General features: G+C 43.6%; 2 protein-coding genes across 2 annotated transcripts; one reads left to right on the top strand and one right to left on the bottom strand. All coding sequences in view use genetic code 11, as the record gives it.

Annotated features, from left to right (window-relative positions):
* Positions 1 to 149: 149 nt before the first annotated feature.
* Positions 150 to 8,573, bottom strand: EGR_05048 (Glutamate receptor U1; the record flags this gene model as incomplete). The annotated part of the gene is made up of 16 exons (XM_024494297.1): positions 150 to 306; positions 1,273 to 1,451; positions 2,366 to 2,662; positions 2,731 to 2,919; positions 3,372 to 3,500; positions 3,672 to 3,785; positions 4,036 to 4,168; positions 4,590 to 4,801; positions 5,287 to 5,493; positions 5,847 to 5,900; positions 5,947 to 6,149; positions 6,431 to 6,664; positions 6,862 to 6,952; positions 7,443 to 7,616; positions 7,996 to 8,207; positions 8,495 to 8,573. 16 exons carry the CDS (start codon positions 8,571 to 8,573, stop codon positions 150 to 152), a joined length of 2,664 nt encoding a protein of 887 aa, XP_024351246.1.
* Positions 8,574 to 10,701: 2,128 nt separating this feature from the next.
* On the top strand, positions 10,702 to 11,595 carry EGR_05047 (GTP cyclohydrolase; the record flags this gene model as incomplete). The annotated part of the gene is made up of 1 exon (XM_024494296.1): positions 10,702 to 11,595. One exon carries the CDS (start codon positions 10,702 to 10,704, stop codon positions 11,593 to 11,595), a length of 894 nt encoding a protein of 297 aa, XP_024351245.1.
* Between the last annotated feature and the right edge of the window lie 1,902 nt (positions 11,596 to 13,497).

The following is a 13,497-nucleotide window of genomic DNA, read 5'->3' as shown; positions in this document are numbered from 1 at the left end:
CTAGGCAGTCATGTGAAAGCAGACTCACTGACACTGGTCAAAGTGGAAATGAAGTTGTGCATTTCCAATCGGTGATCATCAATTCAACTCAAATTAATGTTCTACCTCAAAGCGATTAATTGCTTGATTTGAAGACTGCAAAAAGAGGATTAAAGTACCTTTATGACTTCGTCAATACCGGCACTTCGATTAGGCGGTATCATATCCCTGAATTTCGTGTTGATTTCTGTGTAAAGGGCATGAATTGTCGGGTCTAGAGGTACGCGCATCATCGATTCCATATTTGATCCATTGATGTAGGCATATCTGGAAGAATCGACAGACATCCTTTGATGCTTGAAAGAGGTGGAAGCGTTTGGCACAGTAGATGTGTAACAGTAAGTCAGGAATGCCTTATTGCTCGCCCTGCATTTAATCATGATCCAAGGGAATATTTGACAGGTAGTCACTTTGGATATTGAAGTATCCCAACACAAAAGGTAGTACACGTGATTGTTAACCCTTTACTTGTGATGTCGTGGTTTTTTTATTCACGGGTCAAACTATCTGATGGGGAAGAGGGGGAGGAGGGGAGTTTATGTTAAATTAAAATCACGGTACAACTTTATCTATGAATAAATTTTCGATGGATTTTTGCTGTTGGATGGCAAGCTTCTATTAAAGAAGTTATTTCACTCCTAATAAGTTGGCAATAGCAAAACACCGATGCATATTGATGGACCCACGTGCCCTACTAACCCGATCATACCGCCTGCATCAAGCGCTATTGTAGCTTTTCATTCCGCAGACTGAAGTCTGTTTCGACTGTATCGGCCTTTTCCTTCTTTTGCAATTCCACCTCCACGACATTGGTGTGAGATCCATCCTGCATTTCCTCTTACTGGTTCCCCAATTCATCTATACATTTACAACAGAGGTACTTCCACATATTTTCACCTCAATGTGTCTAAAGGGATTAGTTGAACACCGTATTTCACTTTGAGTTAGTAAATCCACTGCAAAAGAACTGCACTTCCAAATTAACGACTTGATATTCCTCTTAAAAGTGGCAGGAAGAAACATTTGCGTTATTGTTGAATACACAGGCTATAGAAAGAGGAAAGTAGGCAAAAGCATTGTGATTGCCAGGCGACTGTTTCAATCTACAAAGTGGCTGGTTCTAGCAGAAGGTCAGACTTGAATTAATCGAAGTCGAGCATAAATTGAACAGGTGTTAGGACATTAAGGCTTCTTTAATTTAAGGTCGTGGAAGCAGTGGCCAAGTAGACGCACTTGTAGTACTCCTGATGAAGGAGGGTGAAGATGGTGGTGGGGAGGGTCTTCAGTGCCGTGAAGGAACGGTAGGCGGCGTAGTTGGCGCAGAATGCAATGACGAGAATGAGGCAAAAGAACCACCACACTACGATGAGGATCTGACTCGACGTCTGACTTGGTGGCCGTGTTCGCACTCCCTGCAGTCACACAGATACACACACATACACAACTCGTTGGACGATGCCTTGGTTATTGGTCTTGGCGCACCACTTAGGTTTTACCTCTACCTAACACCTAGTAAGCTAAATCATTTGTTTGACGACAAAACAATGTTAATTTCCAGTCGTATATGCGTTTGCGTAGTTGTTGGTAGTGCCTTGCCGATAAGCCTCCATGTCGCCAGCGCACGGTCCTCCTAGCATTTATTTCATGCAATTAATTCGATGGCGCATTGAATGGCATCACTCGCATTGCATTATGCTCACATTTTATGAAGACGCGGTCCTCAAAGCTGACTGTGTATAAATAACGCCCAACAATTCTAAGGTAGACTTCTGTTGTCCAGCGTCTCAACCTTTAGGCTCTCCTTCTGCAAAGGGGACCGCAAAGCACTGAAACAGGAATTGAATAATTCCATATCAATCATGGACCAAATACTTGTTTTTGATGTAATAACGAGGTAATTGGATAGTATTGTCTTGTGTTGCTGGGACATGAGAGCAATCAAGATAAGCAGCCGGGTGGCATTAAATTTGCTGCACCATGAAAAGAAGAATTGGAGGTATATCTCGCTATGTGGTGGAGTGGCGAATGTGCTCCCATTATCAGATCTTGTTTCTGTCTCAGCTGATTTACCATAACTTAGAGATCGGTAGTGATCACTGAAGCAGTACAGTGATCACAAGGAAGCGTGGTAGGTGATCCTCAAAACTCAATGGAAGTTGTATTGTGGATACTCATTTGTTTTAACTGTCTGTACCGCTAAACGTTTCTTCGTAGCATTCCGCGATTTGACGAAGCTACTGCCGAGTTCCTACACCTTTTAACTTTTTCCTTGGTAAATTAGGTGCTGCTGTATATCTCCAATATGGACAGAGGGGTGATTGCTTACCTGAAATAGATAACCAAAAACGAAGATAATAGCGGGATGGATACTGAAGCCGTGAGTGTTGGGGCTGATTTTGTGAATGAGGGCAAGGGCCACACCAATGCTGACCGTGGCAAGGAAGATGAGCAACCACGCGGAGGCGTCGAAGGCGATGACAAACTGGAAAATTTGCGTGAGGGCTGAGAGGGAGGGACGGAAGTACATGAAGTTGTAGGCAATGCTGCGAATGGGCGTGGTGCTTCGAAAACTGATCATTCGATCCCACGTCTCCGAGAAGGGACCCACTAGGAGGTCTATATCCTACGATCACGGAAAACATCTTAAGACCCAATTAGATAATGAAATCTTGAAGTTGTTTGAGAACTCACCCATTGCTCAAGATGACTGAAGATGTTAGTCCACCGCCCATCCACCTTTTCACCAAAATTCGTGTCAAAGACGGTGATGTTGTAGGACACATTCAAGCGCCCCAAAAGCTCCTTTGCTAAGACAATTTCGGCTCCCCTTAAGGTCACAGCTCCGTTCGCATCGATTTCCTCCGTTATCACTGGTGGTACCTACAAGTCAACCATCAAGCTCATTCATTCCTTTCCAATTCATTCATTCACCTTTATCGCCGCTTGCTTGTGAGTTTTACAAACACCTACACCTTCAGAAGGCAGAGCTTGAGCTAAACCTCTGATAACAACCAGCTTGTGTTACACAGACAGTCACGTGCCATGTTCACATCATTTGTCATCTTACAAGTCGCAAGATATGCTTCTATTGACCTTAATGCACATCAACCACTTTCTGTCTTTTTCAAGATTAATAAAACGCACTTGTTGACATTAAGATGGCAGAACAGCGCCACCGATAGGCCTATTTTGCTTTGTGCTGCTTGAATGCCACGTCAATAGTATTCCCTACTATTTAAACTCTACCGCCAAGTATAAGTAGAAAGAGCTATGAAATGCAAGATTACTTGACGTAACGTAAGCAGTATGAGAAAGGACATTTAATCTCTTACTACGACTGTGCCGAGGCGGAGGGGTTTCCTCCTCATTCGACTGAGCAAAAGTCCTCTTTCTGGCGGAGGCTTCAGGGCCTGGAAATTTCCGCTAATTGAGCCGTTGGTGGAGATTTGTACCTTGTATAGCTTGAAAACGCGCAAGACAGAGAGTGAATAGGGTTTTAAACATCGTGTTACTGAATATGAGAAGCATTTCATTGAGAAGTGAATGGTTTGGTGCTAATGCTATGAGGGAGGCCGCAACTATAGCCAAAGTCAAGTTGGCAGCAAGCTGATTGAAGAAGCAAATGAACTTACACTTGTCGAGTCAAATTTTGAGTCCATGTAGGAGTAAAAGTGCCATATTTGCTGCAATTTCTCCGCATCAACATCATCCACAGTACTCGTAATAAGGGGCACCGGATTCCTTAACTAAAACACGATTCTATGCGTTTAAAATGGAAAGAACACTTCGGTTCATGGCATGCGGTTAAAAACATGCAAGGTGGATGTAATTTTACCATTTGGAAAAGGAATCACTGTAGCCATTTTAAATGCAAATTGTAACTTTTACTGACCGCCAAATTCTATTCTTGGTGGGTAACTTTGGAAATGTTGCAAAGCAAGTAGAGTTTTAGGCAATTAGGGCTTAATATTTCACGACTGTAAAGAGGGATTTCACCGTGGAGCGGCTACATGCAGTAATAAGCAACAGTTGCTGCTTATCGCGAGTCGGAGCAATCACTGATAAGCAGGATGCTAGGCGACGATGGTATGGATTGCATTCAACAGCGCGAGGTTCGGCGACTGGTCTACTGTCAACAAAGTAAAAAAAACCATGGTTTCTCGCGTTCACAGCAGACTCCAAGCACGGTGCGCCACAACCAACGAAACACAACACGATCGACACAACACCGTGATGGAACGCTCCGCCTCTGTGCTGCTTACCAGTAAGACACTCTGACTTAGTGGCACCTATTACAATTTCCTACATCATACATTCGCCAAATGAAGGGTGCTGGTCCGGACAAGCGCCCGCACGACGGTAACAACCCTGATCACACTACTGTAACTCAAAGCACTGCAGGCTTTCCTGTGAATGAGCATTCAGACAGTGTGCACAACAGTCCTCTCGTTTTGGACACCTAATCCTCCTACTCTCATAATCTGTCGTGCATCCGCACAGGAACGAACTCAATTTGTGCGCCAGCACCACACTATCACTCCTAAACACACGTTTGCGAATTGGAGGAGTTGGCGCACTCCTCGCACTGGACACCAGGCCAGTTCGAGGTTATGGTTGAGCAGGAAGTGGAGCAAGTTGCTATAGGCTTCACTGTCAGGTCGTACTGACAAATCTGTTGACGGTGAAACTTCTGAGTAGGTGGCATTGCGATGTTGGCAAGTGTAAAGGTGGAAATAATTGCGAATGTAGATGCAGCGGGCAACTGTGTCAGAAGAGGGACGCAATACACACTCCACGATGTCGATTGTTATGTTGTAAATTGTGATTTAATATCAGAATTCTCATTCTGACTTGATCACCGTTGTTTAAGCTGCAATATCTTTACGACAAACTTATTGGAAAAAGGGCTGAGCTCGTCAGTGATGGTAAAAATTTGGAATAAATTGGTCAGTGAAGTGAGTGAGGAATCCAGCTCCTGACACGTTGATCTTTATTCCTACTTAGGCAGGCACAAGTGAGTTCCAGATAGAGACCACAATGGATAAAGTAAAGGATCGGCGACTACAGCTTGAGAAATGCCCTTTAAAGTAACCATTTGGAATCCACTGCACCCAAACGCCATTAAACAAAAGTTGGTAAGCCATTTGTTCAAAACTTGCCTTTCATTACTACCGTCCGCGCTTTGACGCCGCTAGTCTTACTATTCAAAGTTAGCTTTTGCAACAAAGAATCCAATTCGGTACCTACCGTTGGACTTACGTCTTTTTTGAGCAGTTTTGCTAGTTTCTGAAGTCCCACAACAGCCATGTCTCGAAAAATCAGATCTTTCGGTGTTATGGGTTTTGGCAAGGCGCTCAGTTCGGTGAAGTCGGTAAGCTTGCCATTTGTAGAGAATTCAACAGCAAAGAAGTTTGTGTCGTACACGTAGAAGTCCTCCGTAGATAGGGTCACCCCCTATTTAGTAATAAAACGTCATTTGTGTCCCATTTTCCTGTATTGATGCACTATTTTGTTACTGTCAAGTCAAAAAGGGACTTGAACTACCTAATCAGTCTACTGTCGTCAAGATTTCGGTTGAAATGGTTTGTGGTAAGCGTTTAGTTATTTAAATGCAAAACTAAATACCGAATCACTTAACCATGCTTTTTATAACCTCCAGAACAGTAAGGACAGGACATGTGACCGTGTGGGAAGGAGAAATTTTGTGCTCTCCAGCTCTCTTCACCCACCATAGTAGGGCATGATTACATTACCGGAAACTACTTAATTGTTCTTGTTTAGCATACTGCATGGTGAGATAGACGTACAGCATTGAAGACAAGCCAATGGAAGGGATGTTGAAGGATGTTCTTCTCTTCCGCCTAAAAAGCGCCATTAATATCTTTATGTGGTGTCAGTAGCGCTTACCTTGCGTAGAAGTTCCAGAGCGACTTGCTGGGCTACATTGAGAATTAAAACATTGGCACCGCCGACGAGAATTTTGCTGAGAGCACCCTCAACGTTGGCAAAGTCACATAGATGGTAGACACGGAATTGATTCACTGTCCCCTTGAGGAATTGGAACGTTCTAATGTCTACGATAGAGGTCTTATCATGAACGCACTTACAACCTACCAGCGAAGGGACTAATTTCACCTTCTGCGTTAAAGGAAGAGGTTCAATTGGTGAGTAGGATTTAGTTTTCTTGAAATCTTTCTAGCCTTTTAGGGAGTCATTCGTCACTGCACCATAGATGGGACTATTGTTGAGAGGTGGGATAATAATCGCATTCTACAGAGGCCCTTAGATCGTGTTGGGTATAAAATTAGACTTTTTCATGTATTTACTCTGTTACCTTTGTTGCCAGAACTACTTAAAAGAAGTTCGTGGACTAATAAGATATTGCACAAACCCCTATTGTCGAGGATGTAGGCGAGTTTGGCGATTCCGATTTGGGAGGTGAGGTGTTCAAAAGCTGCTCCGATCACACTATTCTGCACATCAGAACTCAAGCCAAAGCCAACCGAACGAGTTCTGTTAATATCTGCCATGTTTGTCTTCCACACAGGCGGAAAGAATGAGGGTCCGTAGAAGTAGTCGGGTCCAATTTCCACGAAGATGGTCTCATTCTTTATTACTTTTAACTCTATAATAAGTAAAGATGTCTGTATGTGGAGGAGATTAGCATTTCGACTTTTGCCACATTTATGGAAACGGAAAAATACGGCCTGTTAAATGTTGCTGCACGATCCTGTAGATATGCTGTGATGTTCGTGCTTCATAAACTTTCTACTCCTGGCGTGATTTTGGGCATGCGACACATGGGAATGTGTAAGAACTCACGGTTTTCCAATTTAGCTCTCGGCGCTGGTACCTTTAGTTCGTTAAGGAACATGGGCCTGATTTCGGATACGGGAAGGTCTGAAAACTCCTTCTTTTGGAGAAGCAATGAAAACAACGCAGAGCATCGTTGTGGGTCCAATTTCGGATCTGTAAAAACTGAGACAGAAAGGAATCGTTCGAGTACTTGGCATGAAATTTGCACTATAATTAATGCTAGCGCTTAGGGGTGGTCAAAACCCTTTCGGGGGACCGATGACGCCTTCATCAAATCGCACGTCAGTTCTCCAGGAAGGGACAATGTCACATTCATTTGATCGATGCAAGAGAACATTAAAAATGTAGCACACAATAAATCCTTTTTACCATTTATGAGCTAATTATGCTGCGATCATTGCTGTGTTACGATGGAAAAGCATCAAAATTAAGTAGGTGAGTGGATGTCTTCTATAATGATTGCAAAACATTTATTTCTATACAAGTCCCAACTTTTTAGAAATCTGAACTTTCGTTTTCAGAAATAAAAACGAAACTACTCAAAGCAAAAGCATTATTTGAATTGACTTGTGAATGGGTTACAATACTGTGAGGGGAGGTGGGAAACAGAAGAGGATTTTACCATAGAGCAGAACCAGATATCCGCAGTCGGTGTAGACACCATTAGTCGAGATGGCAGGTGGTGCAGTGTAAGCTGATGCAGTGGTCAGTCTCCTGCCAACGAGGGCGCAAAAACCACGGACGCTGGTGTCCACAGCGAACTCCAAACATAGTGCGTCACAACCGACAAAACACAACACAACCGACACGACACGACACCGTGACAAAATGCTCAGCCTTTGTGCTGCTTACCAATAAGACACTCTGACTTAGTGGCACCTATTACAATTTCCTACATCATACATTCGCCAAATGAAGGGTGCTCGTCCGGACAAGCGCCCGCACGACGGTAACAACCCTGATCACACTACTGTAACTCAAAGCACTGCAGGCTTTCCTGTGAATGAGCATTCAGACAGTGTGCACAACAGTCCTCTCGTTTTGGACACCTAATCCTCCTACTCTCATAATCTGTCGTGCATCCGCACAGGAACGAACTCAATTTGTGCGCCAGCACCACACTATCACTCCTAAACACACGTTTGCGAATTGGAGGAGTTGGCGCACTCCTCGCACTGGACACCAGGCCAGTTCGAGGTTATGGTTGAGCAGGAAGTGGAGCAAGTTGCTATAGGCTTCACTGTCAGGTCGTACTGACAAATCTGTTGACGGTGAAACTTCTGAGTAGGTGGCATTGCGATGTTGGCAAGTGTAAAGGTGGAAATAATTGCGAATGTAGATGCAGCGGGTGACTGTGTCACGGGAAGATCGCAATATCTACTTCACAAAGTTGGTTGTTTTTTTACAAATTGTAATATAAAACCAGAAGTCCCACTCCGATTCGAACATAAGCTATATTTGTTGAAGATGTAATTGGAAAACCGTATACCCAATAAAATTGCTTAACATCCATGTAATATTAATTTTGTGTGTATTTTTAATCAAATTTCGTGCAATTTGCGGCTCATTAATCGGTCTGTTGCACTACAAAAAAAGGCATGATTTGGGAAATAAATAAACAAATGGCTTCTAGTCTTACGTATGGACTTGACAACGGATTGTGTGGACTTGCGCGGAGCCAAAAGGGCAAAGATGAAAATGACTCTGAAGAGACCCATCTTTACCTCAGTCTGCACGGTTTGGCAATACCCATACGTCTTACTCACACATCGTGTTTTAAGCACCTGCGTCCAAACTCGCATGCGCTTGCACACTCGCGTCCGATTGGTTCACACTACCACTCAAGGTCATTGGTTCATAAGGTCTCCTGCGTACGCACACATCGACGAGCTGCTAAGGCTGCACATAAAATCCAGCCCAGTGAGCATTGCCAATGCAATCACGTCACTAAAAACGGGTCTGGTGATTCTCAAAGAGTCTGCGTCTGCGTTCTCCAGCACAGGAAACTACGAAAATTCAATGAAAACCAGAATGTTGTTTATTTCTGCTTGTGCGATTAGGGGAGTAGTAGTCATTTTTTTTCATCACAATTTAGGCAATTGAAGTTCTGAGAAGCTCCAGTTTTTAGGCTCAAAATGCCCAACGCCCACATATGAGGGGCTATAAGGCCTAACTGCAATCTTCCCACTGCGACTTCGATAATCCCCTGCGAATTAGAGGACCGTAATGGAGTCAGGGGATGGATAATGCCATCACCGGAGTTCTTGCCACCACATTTTACCCTCATTTGGACGCAATGCCAGTGGCGCTGAGTAAACTCGCATCTTGTTTTGTGTGGGGGAGAAATGAGGTAAGGATATCATCTCATCAGTCGTAAACCACAAAATCCAGACTGGCACCTGTGCTACTTGAAAGTGGAGGAACTTTGGTGTTGGACATCAGAAACTTGCTGGTAGTTAGTCCATCATTGTGTACTTGTTTTATTATCCTATCGATAGTATCAACCGTTATATATTTTGTTTTCCTTCCCATTTCATTTATTTGACTGAGGTATGAAACTTGAGCCACTGAAATCCTCGTCTTTGTTAAATGTAGAGAGCTTACGCAGCTCCTTCGATGCCACATTTGATGCTCAACCATCAAATGTGTGATTTCTGAATCAAACTTTGGCCTAGAAAGCATAAGGCAATCCTTACAGAGCTATCAAATGAATTACTCAATTTCTAAACCCATATACGGAGACGATGGGCGCTTACTGTCATAGTTTCACCTTTAAAACTTCGGCCTGCCTATCAGAAAACGAGATATAAGCCATCGCTATGTAAATTAGTCTTCTTTGTTTCCGTTGTGAATGCGTTTAGTTGCGATAAGCATCAGCATGGGAAAGTGGAGTTAATCGGCCCGGCGCTCCCGAAACATGCATCCTTCAGACGAATTGGGATTCCGTAGTTGCCCTAAATTGACTTACCTCAAAAAGAGAATACTTTAGATCGCATCTGTGTGGTGAGGGCGGTAGTCTTAATCCATCCATCAAAACAGTGTATCACTAAAACCGGGCTAAAATCCATGTGGCGTGGCGGCTTACTGTGACTGGCCAGACTCAATGGACTTTGTAAGTGACCATTACAAGCGCTTTCTCATTGGTCGAACACTTGAGAACTCCCCATAAAAACCCGATTACAACAGGCAGCAAGACTCGTAACCGTGGCCGCCTTGGACAGAGTAAGTTAACAGATCTTTCATAACCTTCGAATTATAAAGTAAAATCCATCAGACCAGACCGCCATCGGTCATAGGTGAATTAATTCCAGGGAATGGCTAGGGCTCTCCTCCTTCACTGAAATCTTTGAACCTGCAGTTACACGTCTTGAAATTTATCTTAATGCTTACTAAAGAAGACATTTATGAGAATTTTTCAGCTAGTTAGAACAGGGAACAGTAAGCTTGGATGATGCAAACGCTTTCAGCTTTAGTAAACCCTAAGAAATTGGGCGCTTTTTTCCGAGAAACGCTCCAAGTCTTGACCTATGATAGATACTTCTTGTCATAATGTCAATAATTAGACTCCAAAGCATCACAGCTTGATGGTGTCCAGTAAGGCTGCTGATTTGCAGTGGAATGCTGGTGGGGCTTAAGTGGGTAATAATAACCGCATGGGAATAGAGCTGAAACGTGAGGGAGCTAAAAATAGCGACAAGGCACTTCACGAGTTAAAAAAACCACCACAATGCAATATGTATCCTCCTTAAAGAGTAATCGCTAACACTCTTTCGCTGCTTTTAGCGGTAAATTGTGTAATTTCAGTCCACCGATATGCTGCGCTACTCTGTTCTGCATGTGCTTAAAATGTTCCACGAATATGAGTCAACTGATCCAGTCGAAGCTGCTGCTATTGACCAGCAAATCGCGGTTCCACATGATGACATGTTGAAGCGCCACCAGTGCTTTAAGCGAGGTGAAACGACGACGAGTTTGGTGTACGTATTGCCTTTTGATGGCCGTTTTAACTCACGAAACCTTCACAAAGCCGAATCTCAGAGGAAAGCCGACACCACCATGCGTTCGAGTCAAGAAAGCCTCGATTCCAACAGATCGGAAAAATCAGGCGGAGTGGTCTCCTCCTCCTCTTTTAAGCTTGTCGGCATACAGCGTGATCTAAATCCCACCTTGGTTCAAGCCCATCGTCTGGATCAATTGGTGGAAGCCTACGCAAACATTCTCGCCGCAGTGGGTGAGAATGTTCAACGTCCCGGGCTGCTAAAGACCCCCGAGAGAGCAGCCAAGGCACTACTCTATTTCACAAAGGGTTATGGAGAAAGAGTGAGTGACGTTCTAAATGACGCAATTTTTGACGAAAACCATGGCAAACTTGTGGTGGTGCGAGACATCGAGATGTTTTCCATGTGTGAACACCATATGATCCCATTCATGGGACGAGTATCGGTGGGCTATCTGCCCAATGGAAAGGTGATTGGTTTGAGTAAGATTGCAAGGATCGTGGAGGTGTTTTCACGACGTCTGCAAGTACAGGAGCGGCTGACACGCCAGATCGCCGAGGCGATGATGGCCGCGCTTCGACCTCGTGGTGTGGGTGTGGTAGTAGAGGCCACCCATATGTGCATGGTGATGCGTGGAGTTCAAAAGGTCAATGCATTTACTGTAACCTCGGTGATGATGGGTGAGATGGAGGAAGATGCAAAGTACCGACACGAGTTTTTAATGATGATTGGCAAGAACTAACCGAATGCGGGTGGAGTTCTACGAAGGCATCTGATCGTTGTAATTTTCCTTTATGTGTCTTCTGAAAAGATACACAATTTCTGCGCCCCTTCCCTTTTACACAACTGGAGAAGAGTTAGTGAATTCTTTAGCGCAAAGGGAAACCTAAAAGACAGCAGAGGGTCAACATCTGAGTTATTGAAAGAATGCAACGTTGGAAATTCCAGAATGTGGGGCATCGGACACTGGGCAGATGTTGTATGAAGAAAAGCATAAGTAACCAAATCAAATTGGACAATTGTTAGAGTAGCTGGACCTTAAAATTACAGGAACAAGGAGTCAGGATGATTCAGTTGGTGGTAGCCCCCATTAGTAATATCCTCTAACCCGTAGTTGGGAAACAATCGACTTCAGTTAAAATCGGAATTGCAGGTGAGAAGTAGGGAAGAAACAACCTGAGCTAGGAAGAGACGATAAAATACTAAGCCGTAAATTAAATGCAAATATGCAGAGGCACATTACCTTCCCATATATTGGAAGTAAGTTAAACGAAGTTGGGTAAGTAACTACGCGATGCGAATTATTTTTAGGATTCGGAAAATCATTGGTGACTTGGAGTCAAATTCAGTATTTAACCCTCAGTTGCCTTTGAATATCGGCGCATTACGGTTTTGATAACGGGCCACTTAAGGGCTCCACCATGGCACCGCCGCCGGGCGGTTTGGTCCTAGGACCATGCCATTACCTTCATGTTCTTCCATACGTCGAAAATACGTATTCTGCTCTGCTATTATGGCTTTCGTCTTCAGGGAAGTCTCGAGACTCTACAGTAGGGAAAATGATATAGGCAGACGAACTTAAAATCAGACACCGAGAGAACATAAAAAAGAATTAATGTAAACCTTGGGAAGTGGAGAGCTGCTTACTTGAAGTGGTAGACCCTAAAAACAAGCCTAGTTCATAAAAGTGGCGCAAACTGCCGCATTGAAACAACTTATTTGCTACGAAAGAGGCAGATAAAATGCCTGTGTGCAAAGCTCTGAATTTTTCCAGACTTTGCCCAAAGGTTATGCGTCCAATCAGGAGGCACCACTCCCTCCCAAATGATCTTGTTGCATTCAAAGTTGAAGCACTTAAGAGGGCTCTGGGTTCTGCAATCTACCTTAGTGAAATAAGGTCATGACAGATTAATCCACCTCCACAAATGAAAGTTAGATTTATGAGGGTGCCTGTGTGATACGATAGTGGTTTATCCCTCGGTATTGGTGAGGCGCCACTTTTGTACTTTTAATTAGCCCTCTTGTACCTTGCTGGGTGGGCTGGCCCTTTTGGGCCATGCCAATAGCCCAGACACCTCCTCTGCGCTGAATATATGTTCTGCCCGCGTATTTTGTCTTCTTTCGTCTTCAAGGAGTCTCAGGACGCTACACCTGTCAATGGTAAGATCTGATAGCTTTGCAGACCAACTAAAACAGAAGCACTAAATAATGAGTTGTTATTCTGGATGGGAGCGCGAAGGAGAGTCGAAATACTGGACCTTCCTATGATTGATTCATTCATACGTTCAACACAAAGGTCTCAGAAGATAATCGACAGCCAAAGCCAAGACATTCAATTGTTCTAACAAGACACACTAATTATAATTAACTTTTCAGTTTCGTTCACTCGCTCTCCGAATACTAAGGAAGTACAATTTGCACCGGATCAGGAACATCCCACATCTATTTCGCCATAATTTGAAAATCAGTCTTTTAACCTAATAACAAACGCATCACGTATCCGTGACGCCACAAGCAGACGTTCCAACTGTAGTTCCTGCTAAGAATAATTCACATTATCCTCGAATATCATTAAAGCGTATTCAAAACCATGTGGACTCTAGTACTCCGTCAATAATCAGATTTATTTCAAAGGACTATTGTC

The sequence above is a fragment of the Echinococcus granulosus genome (assembly GCF_000524195.1).
Source record: "Echinococcus granulosus chromosome Unknown EG_S00035, whole genome shotgun sequence".
Classification (NCBI taxonomy): Eukaryota; Metazoa; Platyhelminthes; class Cestoda; order Cyclophyllidea; family Taeniidae; genus Echinococcus; species Echinococcus granulosus.
The sequence above is the reverse complement of the archived record's forward strand: the minus strand, read 5'-3'. Positions and strand labels throughout refer to the sequence as shown.